This window comes from Rhipicephalus microplus, chromosome 1 (assembly GCF_043290135.1).
Source record: "Rhipicephalus microplus isolate Deutch F79 chromosome 1, USDA_Rmic, whole genome shotgun sequence".
Lineage (NCBI taxonomy): Eukaryota > Metazoa > Arthropoda > Arachnida > Ixodida > Ixodidae > Rhipicephalus > Rhipicephalus microplus.
The window spans coordinates 192,612,110-192,630,234 of NC_134700.1; the positions used below are offsets into that span (position 1 = coordinate 192,612,110).

The 18,125-nt window shown below is 44.6% G+C and overlaps 1 protein-coding gene across 1 annotated transcript; it reads right to left on the minus strand.

Annotated features, from left to right (window-relative positions):
- Positions 1-11,648: 11,648 nt before the first annotated feature.
- On the minus strand, positions 11,649-15,756 carry LOC119178696 (cuticle protein 10.9). The gene is made up of 3 exons (XM_037429927.2): positions 15,675-15,756; positions 13,821-13,973; positions 11,649-13,084 (listed from the first exon to the last, which is right to left on the minus strand). The coding sequence occupies exons 1-3, from the start codon at positions 15,684-15,686 to the stop codon at positions 12,749-12,751; spliced, it is 501 nt and encodes a 166-aa protein (XP_037285824.2). The 5' UTR covers positions 15,687-15,756; the 3' UTR covers positions 11,649-12,748.
- Positions 15,757-18,125: the final 2,369 nt, after the last annotated feature.

Below are 18,125 nucleotides of genomic sequence, written 5' to 3' on the forward strand. Positions count from 1 at the left end.
AGTGCCAGCGGGGATAGAAGAAGAGGGGGGTATTTCAGTTCAGGCGTCCCTAAATATTGATATCGAGACCATGCATGTGTTCTAGCACATGAGATGCTTCCGCCATGTGTACTGTACTAGGTAGTACAAATGTTGTACGAATGTTTTTTTGCTTTTGTCAAATATTTATTATCAAAATATGTGGGATTTCACGTTCCAAAACTATGACATGATTATGAGTAATACCAGAGTAAAAGTCTCCAAAAATTTGTACCACTTGTGGTTCTTCAGCGCACACCTAAATCTAAGTACATCATGCGCCGCATACGTAGGACATAAAAAATGATCAGGTGAAAGGCAATACAAGAATATAGTATCGTTAAAGACATCAATTTTGGAGAACGTCATAGTAGTGCGTTAGCTAAAGTTTCTTTCAAGCGTGGGCGCTTCTCCCTATTGTAGGCAGGTTGTTGTACTAATAAGAAATCAAAAGAGCATAATAATAAATACTGCCAACCGAATGCCCCACCGTGGCAGTATATATAGTGCCTATAGGGTATTCGACTGCTGACCGCCTGGTCACGGGATGAAATCCCAGCTGCGGTGCCTGCAATTTAAATGGAGGAGAAAATTCTGTAGGCCCATGCATTCCAATTTCGGTGCACGCTATAGAACCCCAGGTGTTCGAAATTTCCGGAGCCCTCCTCTACGGCGGCTCTTATAATCATATTGTGGCTTTGGGAGACTAAACCCCAGTTATCAATAAATGAAGGCTGCCAATTGAACCATCATCATGTAATCTTTTGTTTATTTCATGAGATAGTAGTTACCTCACAATACTAAAACGAAATGCACTACTTGCTACAGATTCCAAAAAAGAAATAGGGGACAGTCAGTCTAAGAGTGCGTGAGCTTCTTGGAATACGTTTTCGAGCTGTAAAGAATACGTTTTCGAGCTGTAAGCTCGCAGCGGACGCGAATTCGAGGAGCCGATGCCACAGGGGGTCGTCGCTATAGAGGCGGCTTGAAGGCAGTGACAGTTTCGCTGAAATATTTCTTTGAGAGTTTGTACCGTGGAAGCGAACCACCGCAGCCGATTTCGGGACGGCCAGCCGAGCGCCTTGGTCGGGGCCGTGTGGCTGAAGCGACCGAAGAGCTGAAGCTGCGAGATCAGGTTACGGTCTGTCGTCGACAATGGGCAACGCGGGTGGTGCGCCCGAAAGAGAGCATCCCGAGAATTCCTTTTCTCATTGCTGAGAGCAAGGAAGAGGGGGAGCGCATACACTGTTTTTGTTTGCGATTATTTTTCAACTGTGTGTGAATGCGTGGTTGGAAGACAAAACGGAGACTTCGTTGGGCTCGGCCCGAGTGAACGGTCGTGCAATAAACGCTGCCTTCGACCAGGCTCTGGCTCTTCCTTCGCGTTGCCAGCCTGCACTTGGATCACCAAGGGGCTGTCGATACTAACAACATCGAAACATAAAACTTAACTTGGAATTTGAAGCTTCGCCTTTCGAAGTTGAACGTGATAGCGACGTCCTGTTTGTATACTGAGTACTTCAAACACCTTGTACATAAAATTTTTTTGAATCTGCCATGAACCCACTACGTGGCTTTAAAAAAATATAGGCAAAATAGCGTGTGCATACCTGTTGTAGCGGGGTACCGGCTTTCAACCGCAGAGCCATAATGATAATCCCGTATTCTGACGTTCGTTAGCAATGAACGCTTGACCACGCATTGTTACTGCGATATTATATGTGGCATTGTGAAGCATGTATACAGTACGCATGTTTTTGTGAAGCATGAAAGCTACTTTCACTGCATTTCCAAGCAGATGAAGTTCTTTTAAATGTTTTCACAAACAGAGGCGTGGACGTGTGGTGGAACATCCGCTGGCCACGCAAAGGACTCGGGTTTGATTCCCACTCAAACCCCAACAACCCTGGTTTGATCCCGACTCTCCTCCAGGGTTACTTTATCATTTGTGCATTTTATTTGCATCATTCTCAATTTTTTGGTCACAAACAAAATGACTTTCATTCACAACCAACGACGTTGACACCGGAATTTCTGCGAAACGAGCTTTTTAACACTTTTGCATTAAACACAAAAATAGTCTTTTACTGTTAAAACAAGACATATCAATATTAGTGGAAGGGCATGTGTGAGCGAGCCTTTGATATTTTTTTTTGCATGAATACAAAGAAGATGTCGGGTTTAAAGAGTTATTGCTTGCGTAGACCTACAGATTGACGGGTAGTGCTGCGATTTTCGAGAATGTGCAGATAAGCTTAGCATGTACGCCAATTTTCCGCAGCAATGAGCGTTTTTTAGTAAAGACAGTGTTCGTGTTGTCAGTTCCTCTACTTCTGTGTCCACGTTTGCATACCTTACTTTCGTGTACGATGAAGGATCCCTCCCAACGTTACCACCGTTCCAGTCACCTAACCATGGGGTTTCAACAGAGCCTCGGACCGAGCGGATAAACAGGTTAGTGTTTTTGGATTATAAACCACACGTGAAATACTATTCGAAAGAAAGTCGAGCACGGTTTCAGCTGCGACGGATATTAGTGTCACGGAAGTATGAGTCCCAGGTGAAATCTATGTCGCCTTGAAGTGCGGCCAGTGAAAACAACGCCAACAGAACATCACACAGAATGGAGTCGTTCGCAAACACAAACGAACGTGTGGGTCGTTACGCTCGGGCAATCTCAGCCGGCTCGCCTTCGTTCAGGAGCGTCGCCGCCCAGCGCGATCTGTCCGGCGCTTGGTCCGCAGGAACGTGGGTCGAGTAATTCATGGGAACGTGTCAACCGCGAAGAGTGATGTGTTTCTCCCGCGCTATGCCACGGTGCCGCCGACACTGCGCAGCGCGCGACGAAAACTGGGTCTCTTGAGCTCGAGGAAGGAACGTGGAACAAGTGGAAAGTGCGAGAAGGCCTTGTATTACCCTTTCCCGAGATGTCTAGCCTGCGCCGACCCCTAAGAGGTGGCGCTGTCTACCTTGCTGAGCTAGAGTTACTATAGGGGATCTTCGAAAAGGGGCTTCAGTTGTGTTTGGGCCTTCAAAGCTATTGCGTCGAAGTTACTGGACATACGTGAGACCCAAACAGGTTTTTGGTTTTTGCGTTGGGGGTGCTATTTCTCTAACTTAGCGGGAGCCCCTAAGCCTGCCCCAAAAGCTTTGCATCAGAATAACATGACGGCGTGCACTAACGTAACGGTTCTCGGCCAATACTAGAGTGACCTAGAATATTGGGTGTTGCAAAAGCACCGCAGATCCTATTAGAAAATTCTTACCTTCTGCTTGACCAGCGCCTCCCTAATAGAGGAGGCGCCGGCTCCTGGCAAATGTGCTCACTTGATCCAGCACAAGCGCACGCAATGTGCTTTGGGGCTTCAAGCTTATGGGGTGAAAACTACCAAAGTTATATGCTATACCGTTAGGTAGCAGAGTCGCGCCTAGATCAGGCTAGCAACCATAGTTATGACGTGAAGCTGTAACTCATTTTTGCAGCTGACATGCACACAGTGACGTCGATATACATAATTGGCGTACCGAAGACAGGGGAATAATTTAATTATCGATGACTAGCATCGATCCAGAGCACCACAGGGCGGCATGGAGAAATAACGAAAACGGCCCAAGTGTCATCTTCCCACAATGCACGCTTGCAAGCGGCGTTTGGAAGACAGATGCGCAATTCTGTGACGTCAAGATATAAAGTACAGTAACGCTAGGCAAGGACAAGAAACCGGGAATTAATACTTTTAAAGCATGTGCTAGATGTAATATTTTGTATTATGCATGATTTTATAAACCTGTGTGCTAGAACACTCTTCCGAAGTGATCAGTCCTTAATTTCAAGACATCAGTTTCGGTGCCAATACCAGACACTAAACAGTCATTATCTGTAATCTTGCCATTGATTATTGGCAAGCCCACAGCCAGGGGTAGAAATAACTTCGCGCCTGCCCCCCCCCCCCCCCAAAGAAAAAATGAAAAACCCGGTTTTTCAAAGCCCTGAACAGGTACCCCCTCCCCCCACCCTCGAAAAAAAAAATTCTTGCTATGGGCCTGCATACTGACGTGCATTTACGCTGGTTTAAATTTTGCCAATTTCGTTTCAACAAGAATATTGTGTCGTAATGCTGTTGTGGTGCTTGCAACAATAAAAAAAATCCCATGATTAAAAAACACAGCGATGACAGCTAAAGAAAAGTTATCTGCGATGCAATTTATAAAACAAAACAAACGTGTTTATATTTAGGAACGTCTCAGTGATCACTGAACCTATAATATCAGTTAGTTCCAGGTCGTTAAGCAAGATAAATACCCAGAGCTTGTGTTTAACGCAAGTTGGACACTGACAGTATACACTTTCTGTTCTATAGGTCTTTATTTTATAACGTTGGCGTAACAGACATAACTTAGGGTGTTTTATGAACATACCACATGCATCTCGTTATCGTCCACCTTTTCAAAGTACATTCAAGCAATGTCGACGTCGATGCCTTTGTTTAAAGGGCCCCTAAACAAGCCTTCAAAAGCAAAGAACGAGGGCGTTATTTTCTCCCGCCGTTTCTTATCTTCGCGGCGCAATTCGTGACGCCACCAGTCTGTTCAGGTGACGTCAGGATGAAGTAAGATCTCCAATGGTCGATGTGCGAGAGATGGTCGTTGTAGATTGTATCTTACCCTGCTTTGCCACTCAGTCGCCCACCCGCTTTCGGCTGTACCGCACGACTATCGTGCTCGCTAAGTTTGTTTGCTTGTTTCTTTCCTTAAAATTATGGCTCATGCCCATTCAGGAGGATTGCCCAAGAAAGCGTATAATGGACTTTTTCTGGGAGCATTACAAGTATGTGTAAGAATGAGTTTGTATTATATTATAACTAATGTAAGGAAAACCACATAAAAAGAGAGGAAAAGGCGGAATAACAGAACAGTCCATTTGAGAGATTTTGAGATTTCAGGTGGTGAGATGACCACACGGCTGCGTTCACTTCACCTAACTATTCAGAATGAACGATTTTGATGATACATATTAATAATTATTTGATTGGAGATAACAGTGGAATACCTTTGGATGCCTGAATAAAATTGCAAACGGTGTTGAAAGCACCCCCGTGGTAATGTCCCAAAACTGAGGCACCAAAATTCAGAGAAGTTTTCGCCGTCAAAATAAAGCCTATTTTCAGAAAGGGTACAACTATAAGTCTCATTTTAAGCCTACGGTATCGGCGACAAGATAAAAAAATAATGTTCAATTGATTTTATTTCAGCGCAGAATGCACGTAGAGGTGACATCACCTGACCAGCTCTGTGTAGATGTATACGTTTAGAGGGGGGACATGGCATCGAAATCTAGGAATCTTAACTTCGAGCTTTCTGAACTCACTCCACTGGGGTCGCCATGGGAACTTGAGGTGGTTATTTTCTGTCCATGTAGTTAGTGTTTCTATGATATAAGTGCAGATTGCTGATTTTTTATATGTTATGGGGTAGTATATTCAACTTCTGGCAGTTCGGATAATATTGGTTCATCAAGCGCGGCTTGAGCTAAGGAATCAGCCAGTTCATTTATTCTCAATCCACAGTGCCCTGGAACGCACAGCAACCTCAGGTGTATCAACTGCCAGGATACTAATTTTCGGATTGTCCTTAGAGCTCGAGAGTTCTCAGAAGCTGTCAGAGCTGCACAAACTCGAGGGAAATCCGTCATTATGACAGTGCTCTTTTGATTTGACGGAAGTTGTTTTCGAAGTGCTAAAATAACTAATTAACTGATCTAACGGCGTTTTTTTTTTGTATTTGTGACGGCACAGGGGGAGGTAGCAGCGAGTAGTTGAAAAACGGAAAATCTTAACTTGCTCAGCACTTAGTGCAAACATTATACACCATTCTATGAAAAAAAAAAGAAGAAGATAGCCCTTGTTGGAAAAGTTGTGAAGGAGGCAAGAAAGACCATCCACCGGATCCAGCGACCATGTGTCAAGTACGATCTCACCCTCAACGTCACTTCCGGTGAAGTTCTCGGTGCATTCCTCAACCAGGCCACATGGAAACGAATGACTGTCAGCATAACATTAACTACCGACTTTGTGTGCTTTAGGAACCTTTGAAGCCACTCCGTTTAGTTTCACTCAAGAAAAGCGTAGTACCTGTATCACAAACATAAATGATCCTTAGTGCCCCAGATACGTCGCTGAGCCCTTATATGATTTCTATAATACAGAAAAATACCGCCACGTGATTTTTAAAAAACCACAGAACTAGACTGCCGTGCTCCCCCCCACCTCGTTTTATTTTTTCTTTAACTGAAGGACAAATGCAGTTGTGCACAGCCATTCAGCAAAATTAAGTGCCTTGTTTGTTCACCTTGTTAAATATTTTAACCGTGGACTGTTTAAGCCTACCGTTATTCAGCGCAGTGTGAACAGAAAATGATGATCATCTTAACCAGTACGCATTCTCTTCATTCTCCTCTTCGTCTGCTGCTTCGCTTCCGAAACACGTGCGCCGGTTTGTTCGAAAGGGGAAGGCAATAATTTTGATGGGCAAAAGAACGAGTACAGAGAGAGAGAGAAAGAAAGATATAGAAGGAAAGCACAGAAACCCAGTTTTGGATAGAAAAGCTGATAAATAAAGAGACAGAAAGATGTAGAACCAGATATAGCTTCGCTTTGGTTATCGGAGGAGACCTAAACCATGCTGAAAAAAAATCGACTCTGTGGACCCCCTTCGGGTACAGAATTCACGCGCGCGGCGGACCCAAACCCGACAAACGTCCAGGCCGCGGGGCAATGCCGTTGAAAACCTCTGGCGTGAGCCTTTTGCGCCATCTTGCGGGTGTTGTGCCTAGCTGCTAAAGAACCACCCAGATGGCGTACCTACAAAGCTGAATGGTGTATACAAATGGCTCGCCATTAGTATGCCGCAGGGTTGGGGCGTGGTCGATGAGCGGGTAAACGCATCGCGCCCCAGAGAAGGGGTCGCAGTTTCGTAGACCCGCTTACTCTCAAACCGAAGACCTTTATGTTTCGTCATTTTTGCATCTACCTTGAATTTTCGCGCATAGAGAGAGAGAGAAAAATTCTTTCTCACGCACAACCAAAGACAATGCCACTGCTTACATCGACACCAACCCAAGCACTTCTGAGAAATAAGCTCGTTAACGCTATCATGTGAAAAAGATAAAGGAAGAAAGAAAAAGAGAAAGAAGGCCGGCAGCCACCTCCGCATTTCCTTGAGGCTTTTCGCGCCTAATGCAAAGATGACTTAAATTTTTGTGTCTTCTCGTTTGCAGGGAGCTTTATCGCTGCTCACCTCTGCAATCATAAAGCTGAAGGTTTCATTCCAAAGTAGCCACATGTTTTGTATGCCACACGTCCCTCCTCGAAGCAAAATGTGTGGGCATACTGACATCATATATTACTTACGTTAGCGAAGTGAGTTCATTAAATATTTTCGAAAGTTATCTTACGGCGTGAATGACTTGGGATCTGGTCGTTTTTTTACCCACCATGGTATTTACGTTACCGTATTACTGCCTTCGCTAACTCTTATGTTGTGCGTTTGAAATGGTTAAGAAACGTTTGCTTAAGGTAGGTAAAAAATTAGCTCTTGACAAAATTCTCTTTTATACGTAATTTAGGTATACTTATGAGTTCGTAAATGTTAGGAAAATTGCGAAAAATTATTCGCTGATAACGCTAAACATGGCTGTCAAGTGTAAAATTGTAGGTGTCTGTTGCTGTTCAACCTTGATGTACTGAATGCGAACCATTTTTCTTTAATTCTGCAGGCGCGTTTAGCGGATCTATCTATCTATCTATCTATCTATCTATCTATCTATCTATCTATCTATCTATCTATCTATCTATCTATCTATCTATCTATCTATCTATCTATCTATCTATCTATCTATCTATCTATCTATCTATATCTATCTATCTATCTATCTATCTATCTATCTATCTATCTATCTATCTATCTATCTATCTATCTATCTATCTATCTATCTATCCATCTATCTATCTATCTAGCCACCTACAACTTTTAGCTGTCCTGGCCGTTTCGGTAATGGTATCGATACGAAACTTGGTATGACATAACATTACTGTATAAAGAACATATTTGACTAGTCATAACATGAAAATCGTGACATGTATGTCATGAATGTCATGATTTATATTTCATGGTCCTGCAGCTCTTGCGGTGGTTTCGTTCACATGGCATGTTGCAAAACTGGTATGATATGGCATGATTGCATGGCGAAGACAAGCGGTAGACCCTAACATGAAAATCATGACATGCATGTCATGTAACAACATGACCACATGCCACGCTTATGATGCGCTAGCGGCCATTTCTCTAGCGTCACTTATACCGAATCCGGTATTACGGGGCGTAAATGGATGACGGAAGTATGCGACTGGTGCAAACATGATAATCATGAGATGCGGGTCATGTAACAACACGATTACATGCTACGCTCATGATGCGCTGGCGGCCGTTTCGCTAGCTTGACATGTATCGAACACGGTACTACGCGATGCGAACGAACGACATAGGTAAATGACACATCGAAACATGATAATTACGGCATTGATTGATTGATTGATATGTGGGGTTTAATGTCCCAAAACCACTATATGATTATGAGAGACGCCGTAGTGGAGGGCTCCGGAAATTTAGACCACCTGGGGTTCTTTAACGTGCACCCAAATCTGAGCACACGGGCCTACAACATTTCCGCCTCCATCGGAAATGCAGCCGCCGCAGCCGGGATTCGAACCCGCGCCCTGCGGGTCAGCAGCCGAGTACCTTAGCCACTAGACCACCGCGGCGGGGCATGATAATCACGGCATGTTTATCGTGCAACATTATGACTACATGCCACACTGATGATGCGCTCGCGGCCGTTTCGCCAGCTTCACATATGCCTAGTTTGGTATTACGTGACGCCAATGGTTCACGAAGGTGTGTGACTGTTACAAACATGATAATGATTAGATGCGTGACATGTTAGTACATGACTACATACCACAGTCAAGGTGCCGATACATTTCGACGTGACGCTGTGTGCGTGCTCCGCGTATGCGCTCCATTGACGCATGCGCGTTTCAGCGCGTCCGGTGGCCCTCCGTCACGAAAAGAGGGAGACGCAGTGTTGACTGGGCAACGCATCGGTGCTGAATGCAGCATGTCGCCTTTCGCGCCGGTTGCCGTCGGGTCGTGACGGCTGACGCTGGTCGCGCCTGGCGTGGGACTATAGAGTGCTCGCGTTTTGCTAACGTAGCGTCGCTGTGCCCAGCGTGCGCGTTATATTGCGAGTATATTGGGTCCTTCATGATGCGCACGCGGCCGCTTTGCTAGCTCCACATACACCAAATTGGGTGTTATGTGACGTCATTGAAGAAAGAAATATATGACTGGTGCAAACATTATAATCCTTACACGCGTGTCATGTAAGAACATCACAACACACTACGCTGATAGCGTGCTCGCGGCCGTTTCACTAGCTCCACATATACTACATTCGATATCCCGTGACGTGAATGAATGACGAAGGTAAACGACACATACAAACATGATAATTATGTCACGGAAGTCATGTACGGCATCATTCATCTCCACCTCGTAACGTTGTGCTGATTTTAAAGTGACATATCAATATTTCTAATTTCTGCTTCGCATATCATCGATTCCCACTGTACGTGGGATCTGTCATTTTTTTGTGTGTTTTACTTTATGGTAATTTATGGCAGTATGGTACTTTATGGTACTTTATGGTACTACGGCGTATATAATGCGGCGTATATACTGCGGCGTATATATTACGGCGTATATAATGTATTCAATTGTACTGTGTAAGCCCGTCATTCTATACTATGGCTATGGCCAGTGTCTAAGGAGGCTGCCACGTATGGCTAAAGCACAATACGTGGCAGCCTCCTTAGACACTGGCCCTTGAGGTTCCAGTGCAATATTAAAAAAAAAAAAACACTATGCTCAACACAGGTTACGGCCCAAGGGCAAGAATCGAAGGCTTTTTTGACACGAAGACTTATGCTTGCCTATGTGCTTCTTCCTTGTCGCATTCTTCGCATACAGTGCATGGGCGACGAAATCTCACTACCATGCGCCACCCGTATACAACCGACTTCAGGCTTCCTTTAGTTTTTTCTTCGTTGGAGTCTGTTTTTCTTCAATTTTCGTTCTGCACTCATTTTTTGTGGGTTAATTTAGCTACAGAAGTTTTAAAGATGCCATATCCTATTGTTTTGTGTGTTTTTATGCGGAAGTTTTTCTACGTACGTAAGATGATGCCTTTAAGCAAGTATATTTGAGGAAATACGTGATCTATCCATTTCCGTCCTCCTTTACTCGCTCAAGAAATCTCGTTGCAATGAAGCGTCAACCCACGAGCTGCGCAGAAACTGGGGCAAATGATGCTAATGTAGTGTGATATGTGTTTAAATACGTACTGAGAATGTTTTCTGTAAAATATTCGATCACACGTGACTGAACACTTATAAGCAAGTAAAGTACTACATCCAGGATATCGATATTACATTCGGTCAGTAATAAATAACGCTACAAACTGAGGAGGTATTTTCATAGTCGCATACTTGCTAAGGTATTATTACGGTACCTAGCCGCATCGAAGCGGATAGAGTCACGTATCTAAGGGAGCGATGAATCATTTTCGTCATTCTGAATATGCAGGCTGCACAATAAATATATTGAAGGCCGTAATATGTCCTTTTTTGTCTGCTGCCTGTCTAGATTATTTATTTCTCCCGGTCAGTTATTAAAATTATTCATCGTATTTGAAATAGTCAAACGGGAGAGCTAACACGAGAAGGAAACGTTCGTCGAAGAACGTTAGTATTAAAAACTGTCAGTCAGATTTTCGTACTAAGTTACTAAGACATAGTATAGAACATTTTTACTAATTTATACTCATTTGTTCACAAGTGCATTTTAATCAGCGAGTAGAGAATTATCATGTTGCTAAATGCATCTGTTCGAATTTTGATGCCTGATGCTTTTTTTACTGGTAACTTCAGCAGTCAAAGCTTTCAGCAACTTTGCGATGAAAATGAAGTCTTTGAAGTCGCATAATTTTAGGTCCGACGCTAACCACAAGGAAATAATCGAAGCAGGAATTCTGCGTGGCATCATCGTAGTTAAATACGGCACATAGTTGTCACAAAATATTACAAATTTCTTTGTCATTTTGTTTTAATATGCGCTCTGAAATATTTTGATTGAGAATCTTCCACGGAGCTGATTAACTTGGACAAACCAAGACGGGCAGACGCGTACAACTGGCGACTTTATCACATGCTCGTTGCGCAATCAAAATATTCTAATCAGTTCTCTGATTAAAAATTAACATCTGTTATAAGCTACCGGTCTTGGATGGTTATTCGCCACTGGCTATTATCTCTAGTGTTCAGCAGTGTGACGTAACTGAGATGCACTGGTGTTTTCCGTGAACAGCTTTTCACTATATGTATGAAAAACTGACGAGATCGATTCATTAGGCTTTTCTAGATTTTATCGTGTTGAGATCATTCATCTTGGACAATAGGTCTCACGCTGTCAGTGCACTACAACGTGTATTTTTTCAAAACCAAGAAAACACATAATAATAATACTAAAATATTTATTGAGGTATCAATAAATAGGAGACAGATAGCACAGCACATTGTACAAGCAGACACTACACAAAGAACAACACGCAGCTTATCATCGCACAGTTCTTCAACACACCCTTCGAAAGCCAAACGAGAAACCCCGACGACTCAAAACGAACAGAGAGATCTAGCTTCATGCGACCCGAAACACCTTGTTCAGCGAGCCTAACATCCTCGACGCACAACCACTACAGACAAAACCACGCAAACAAAACACAGTGTTTCTCCCTTCGCTTGAACACAAAGAAATGGACACTATCACTAAACGTCGCACGAAGGCGCATGTTGCGCAAGTATTCGAGTCCCATAAGGACTGAAAGAAGCAGCGAGCCCGAGATGGCTGAAGCAATAAAGTCAGCGGAAGCAGCACAAGAACAATAGCCACAATAAATACGTTGCAGGGAACGAGAACAGATGAAAACATACAGAAAGAAATTTTGCTTCACGGGAGACGACAGGACCGCTTTCGCCCTTCACCACAGAAGTCCTCTGTCCATGTCTCTGTTACGTAGGAACTGAAATATTTCTGTCGAGGCCGTTTCTGAAGTCGTGAAGCCGGGGTGGCGCACGGGTCGCTGTTAATTTTAACACTCCATATAGCTCAGCGTCGGGCAGGGTGGCCCACTGACTCCCTCCCGCCGCATGTTACGACTGCGCAATATCCACATTCTTTTGTTTCCCCTTCCTTGTCTCGAACGACAGAAAACAGTTTCAGACAAGAGGCGCCTATTTCCTTGCTATAGATGAGGTAGACTGAGAAGCAAGCATTCCTCTTTGTCCTCACGGAAGTGTGAGATACCGTACGTTTTACATATTGGCAGGCAGGAGCCATTTTTCACGTTTGGGTATACCACGACTAAAACCATGTCTGATAGGAGATGGCATTCAAATCCACTATACTTTCCTTCATTGGAGCGAACAAACCATTGCTCTCTAAAACGAGCTTCACCAAGCCAATGAGAAATCTGGGCTGTTATAAGATGTATACTCTGTCCTGAACAAGCCAGAATGACTGCATCCCGCGTGCGCCACGCAACTCAATAGATTTGCACTCAATATTTGCCGTAGTATCCGGGATGAACGGCGTAGGTGGGAGCCAGGAAAGCGGCCGCCGCCTTGACATGGTGCTTGTCGACCACGGCGACGGGCTTGGCATCGAACACAGCTCCGCCAGTCTCACCGGGCGCGGTGCCGGGTTCGTTGGTGGAGACGGTGGCCCTGAAGCCTGCGGCGTCGGCAACGTAGTTCACTTGACGGTAGATGCCATTCGCATCGGTGTAACCGTACGAGCCCTTCTTCTGGTTGGCCGAGTCACTGCTCTCCTGGCGAGTGAGCCTCGTGCCGAACTCGTCCACGGTGTCGTAGCCGAACTCGTACGGCTGCGGGGGCTGCACACATAAAGCCAGGAAGGTGCTTTATTCACAAGAGCCACTCCGTTTCAGTCGTTACGTATTATTTCTTACTTGATAAACTGGGGCCCATTTTGAGAACAGTGATGTCTGCGGTCGTACTTATATAAGTGATCAATGTGCGGTGAAACAACGAGATAGTAAAAAAGTATATGGCTCTTCCTGATTAGGTAGCAAGCCATTTCTTAGTTGTGGAAGAATTAACATGGCTTTGGACTTCAGCGTTGTTGAGCTACACTGAGTTACAATTTATCAAAGGGCTAGTTGGTGAACGGCATCAGTTACGGTGGTATATGCGCCAAAAAAGTTTTTTTGCAGTCTACTACTTTTAAGCTGCAACTGATTTCCCGAGAGATCTGTGCTTTATTGCATATTCTCTCTCAGGCAAGGACTTTATCTCGAACTGCATCACAATGCAAGATCAATAGGAATTGTTGCAAATGGGCCAAAATAAAGGACAGATACCTTCCATCATTGGCTGAAAGCAGGTTGCACTGTCTCACACGATGCAGTTGTTATGAGGGGGGAGTCTGTTTAACGCCGACACTTTTTTTTATGCAGGACATTGTGCTGAAACGTTATTAAAGCTCTTACAAAGATAGCTGACACGACGTCACATTATCATCTCAGACAGCTTTCTGGCGATAGCTTCAGACAGTGACTTGTGTCTGTCGGGCTTCATGTACTCTATAGAAAAAAAAAATGCTTCACTCACGTAGACTGGTTCGGCAGCGACGGCTTTGATTACAGCAGGAGCAGCTATAAGGCCTCCGCCATAGCCGAACGCACCACCGCCATAGTGGCCTGCGCCGGCACCGTAGTGCGTGGCCAAACAGGAAGCGTATCCCACCAGGAGGGCGAAGGTCACCTGCGAAGACAACATATTAAATTAGATGTGCTCCCTGCCGCTTTAAATATAGCCAAGAACTTTGAGCGAAGCAGCATTATTTGTTCCGCACGGCCAACATTAAATGTTATTTCTACTTTTGCTAGCATAGATCACGCTTTAATAATGATTCCCGACATATAACCAGTGAGTTTAATCAATTTTACGTCCCTACACTGCCTACCCCAGCGTGCTTTGGAGAATTGACCATTTGCATAGTTTTTCTCACTTAACATGATGGCTGGCTATGGACGTTTTGCGACACGATTTTGTTCAATAAAGAATACTCTGTATGAGAACAGAAAATATCTTGTTTCTTAAGTTCTGCAGTGCTGTGGGCGGTGTTCACATGAAAACAAAACATTTTCCAGGAAATAGAAGCATGAATAGCTTTTGTAGAAGCACCGTTGTTCGGAGAGTTCGTAAAATATTATATCGCGTTAGAAGCAAACCAATTGTCACGCTGATTCTTGCGAATGGTGCCAAGTATATGCACACTCATTCTTTGTAACGTCGCAACGCTCCCTGTTGCCACAGTTAAATAGTGAGCTCCAAAATAAAGTGTAATAAAGTCACACCAGCACTTTATGCCGTAGGCGACGTGCCAAAAATGAAAGGAATTGCTAGTTCCACCTCTCTTTGGTCAACGCAAAGTTAATTAGTATGCGCCCAGTGCATGGTGGACGAACACTCTTGCGCGTGGCTCTTGGCATGGAAATTCTCCCTGCGAACCGGGACTTACGAGCGACCTCGTTCACGATAGCGCGATAATAGCGTCAACTGTTAACTAGTGACGTGCGAGTGTAGTGTACACCCACATACAATAGGAATACATATACAGTACGATATTTAAGGTCCACGAAAAAGTAATTTTGAGAGAGTTCTTCTCAATCAGAATCTCATAGGTGTTGAGACAAATGTATTGGCTCAAAATCAATGCGATTAGCTTTGATTTGTATGTATAGACTACAGCAGAGGTGAACTGCCTTGGTGTGAAGTTCTTAAAAAGTCAGCATTATTTTGTTGCTTAATCAACCTGCAACGTCAGACGGGATTCACCCTTCCCTAGAAAAGAGAAACCCAAAGCTGGTTATACTGAAATAAGTAAGTTGTTAATAGATTTATAGCAGATCTCAATGCGAATTATGTATGCAAATTATGTAATATAAGAGGGCGAGAGAAGTTCATGGAATGCGAGAAGTTCACGGAAAGACATTGCTCACTTGACCACTGATTCTCTCTACTCCCGTATTCCCTGTATACCTTCCTCTTTACCCTACTGATGCCACTGATTCCCTATCTATTCCATGAGGAAATAAAGAAAAATAGATCACAGCATAGATTTCTCATAACTGAAAGCTTTTTAGTTGACGAGAAATTTGTCCTGGTGCAATATCTGAACCTGGGACCAATGCATTTGTGTGGTGGAAAGGATCTCCGTCTTACTGCCTTGTAAAGGCGATGGTCCCGAGTTCGAGTCCCGGGCAAAGCCGATCGGGAATAAACTTTTTCGTTCCGAGAAATTCGGATAGATTTCCAGCAAGCTTAGCGCTACGAGTGGACTGATGAATATTCTACATTTCGCTAGTCCTTAGAATCTCAGCAAGCTCATACTATTGACACTAGTGCGCTGAGTGCTAGCTGCGTGTCCGATGCAGCGAGGTGTGCGCACCGCAAACTCACCTGAGCGATCATTATTCCGGCGGAAGGAGATTAGTAAGCCCTGCGGCTGACGCTGAGGAACGGATAGCGAGCTGCGGTGGCGACTGACGACATGTTGCCGGTGGAGGGGCCTTCTTATACCCCCGGGCATGCGGCCCACGGTGCGTCCATTGTCCCAATTCCTAGGTCACGCGTTTCGCGTCTCCGGATCGTCCGTCCCCGCCTTCCGCCGGCCGCAAAGCGAATCGCCGGAAACCCGGCGCCCTCTCCTTCGTCTGCACCGCGCAGGGTGGGCAGTTGTGAAGAAAAAATATGCAAGAATCAAGAAAGACAGGGGAGACAGTCATGAAGAACGCAGGGCGTTCCGTGAAAGAATGCAAGAAAGTAAGAACGAGAAAGAAAACAAAACTATTCGTAAGCGAAAGGAGTAAAAGGAGATGATGAGGACGACGTGGTTGACGACGGCTGTCTCTTTTTTTGTGCTTTTATTCGTTGACGTCTCGATGCAATGAAAACACAAGCGAGGTGTTCATCATCCTCCCCACGTGAGAGATTTCACTTTCGTCCACTCTAGTAGAGCTGTGCAGTTTGCGTGAAAGGGGGTGGGAGGTGAGGGTTTGCATCGGTCAGCGGTGACCTTTGCGCCGCAACTTATGCATGGACAGGCGCGAGAACGTCACTCGCGCCTAGTCGGCCATACATGGGTCAGTGGCAGGTTTTTGATGCTGCTGATTGCCACTGAACGATCGGGCTATTGTGCATGCAGAGCGTCGTGCTGTCAAGGTAGCATGCAAGGACGTATGGACGACGCTTCAATGAGCGTCGTTCGGAGTGCTGCGCAGTCGAAGTCCACGCAGCTCATTTGTGCTGTCCGTAAGCTTTGTACATGTTGAATATGGATACAGTGCGAGACTTCATCCGACGCTCAATTGAGTGGCACTCCTTGTTTGAATGAAATATGTGTGTCAACGTAACACCCTCAGTGTGGTTTTGCGGGTGCGACGCACGAATGCTCGGGACGTCTTTTGGGAGGAGGCCGCTGCTGCCGCTGTATACTGCAGCAGCTGCTGCTCCTAGGCGGGTGTAGGCAAACCAAGGTTATTTCGGCACTCGTCATACGTATGACAAGACGAGGAGGGACGGGTAACGGTGTTCCAGTCCTCGGGTAGACACTTGAATGATTAAACAGGGCCCGAACATGCGCTTGTTGAAAAGAAACCGGAGCGAACCCGCTTCCTGAGAGTAACAGCGCTTTCAAGCGTCCTGTTCACTCATGTGATTGAGTTGGCCTAAAGGCGAAACGAAAGCATGTTTGCAGTGAGATGTCGGTTCGTTAAAGGGGCAGAAACGAACTTTTGGGCTCAACGGCTGCGCCGGAAATGAAAAGTGTCTATTTTTGTTTTTAATGGAAACTTATGTGGGCGGGCTAATTATAGACGGTTGGTCGAGCGTGCTCCTACATGACCCCGTTACATAAAGCCATGAACGGCATGGGCTTATAGGACACGACGTCCCTATTTAGACTCCGCCTGATGCCGTGCCAGACAGTCAACGTCAAGACACACAGCGTGGGGCCATCACTCTTTGACTTCGGCTCTAACAACAACAATATATAGGGTGGCAAGACTCGTTCAAAATTGAATCTCTTCTTAGTTTAAGAAAATGAGAAGCTTCCAGTACGGTAATGAGCAGATGAGGTTTCACAAATTCACCAAGGGTAGCGCTTTGATTTGTTAAGTTATTTAGGCACAAAGCTGAGCTGTTAAGTGTACTCTTAGCAGAATGCCTCGGTATAAGTCCACTAGGCGCACACGTGTGCTTTTTTTTAAATACCACGCATTGTCTAATCTGATGTGTCATCTCTATTCCTCGCACCGTAATAAAACTTGGTAAAGAACTGCAAAGCTTTTATCGCCAATTGAGTTTTGCTGATACAGTTCCAACGGCAGCGAACGAAAGCGGAATAGTAATAAGAGCGCACGAGTCTAGCTGGCATTTAAGTATACTGTGAGGCCACAATAGCTCGAGGGCATCTGGTTTCGATCCACGTAAGGCAGCTCTACAATCAAGAGTAGCCACGTTTTGGGGAGCAGCAGCTGATGATTCTTCTCTACAAACTTTAAGTACGAAAGATGCGGGATCTACGCGTACTCTTCGGAGATCTCTGCAAGCGATGAGATTCAACAATTTCAAAATTGACCGATATCAAAATGTGAAATGCAGGAAATCCAAGTTGATTTAAGAGTGATTAAAATGTCGAGAGTGAGAGTTCTTTCTTTCTTTCTTTTTTTTTTTTTCTTCTTTCTTTCTTTCTTTCTTTCTTTCTTTCTTTCTTTCTTTTTTTCTATCTATCTATCTATCTATCTATCTATCTATCTATCTATCTATCTATCTATCTATCTATCTTATCTATCTATCTATCTATCTTTCTTTCTTTCCTTCTTTCTTTCTTTCTTTCTTTCTTTCTTTTCT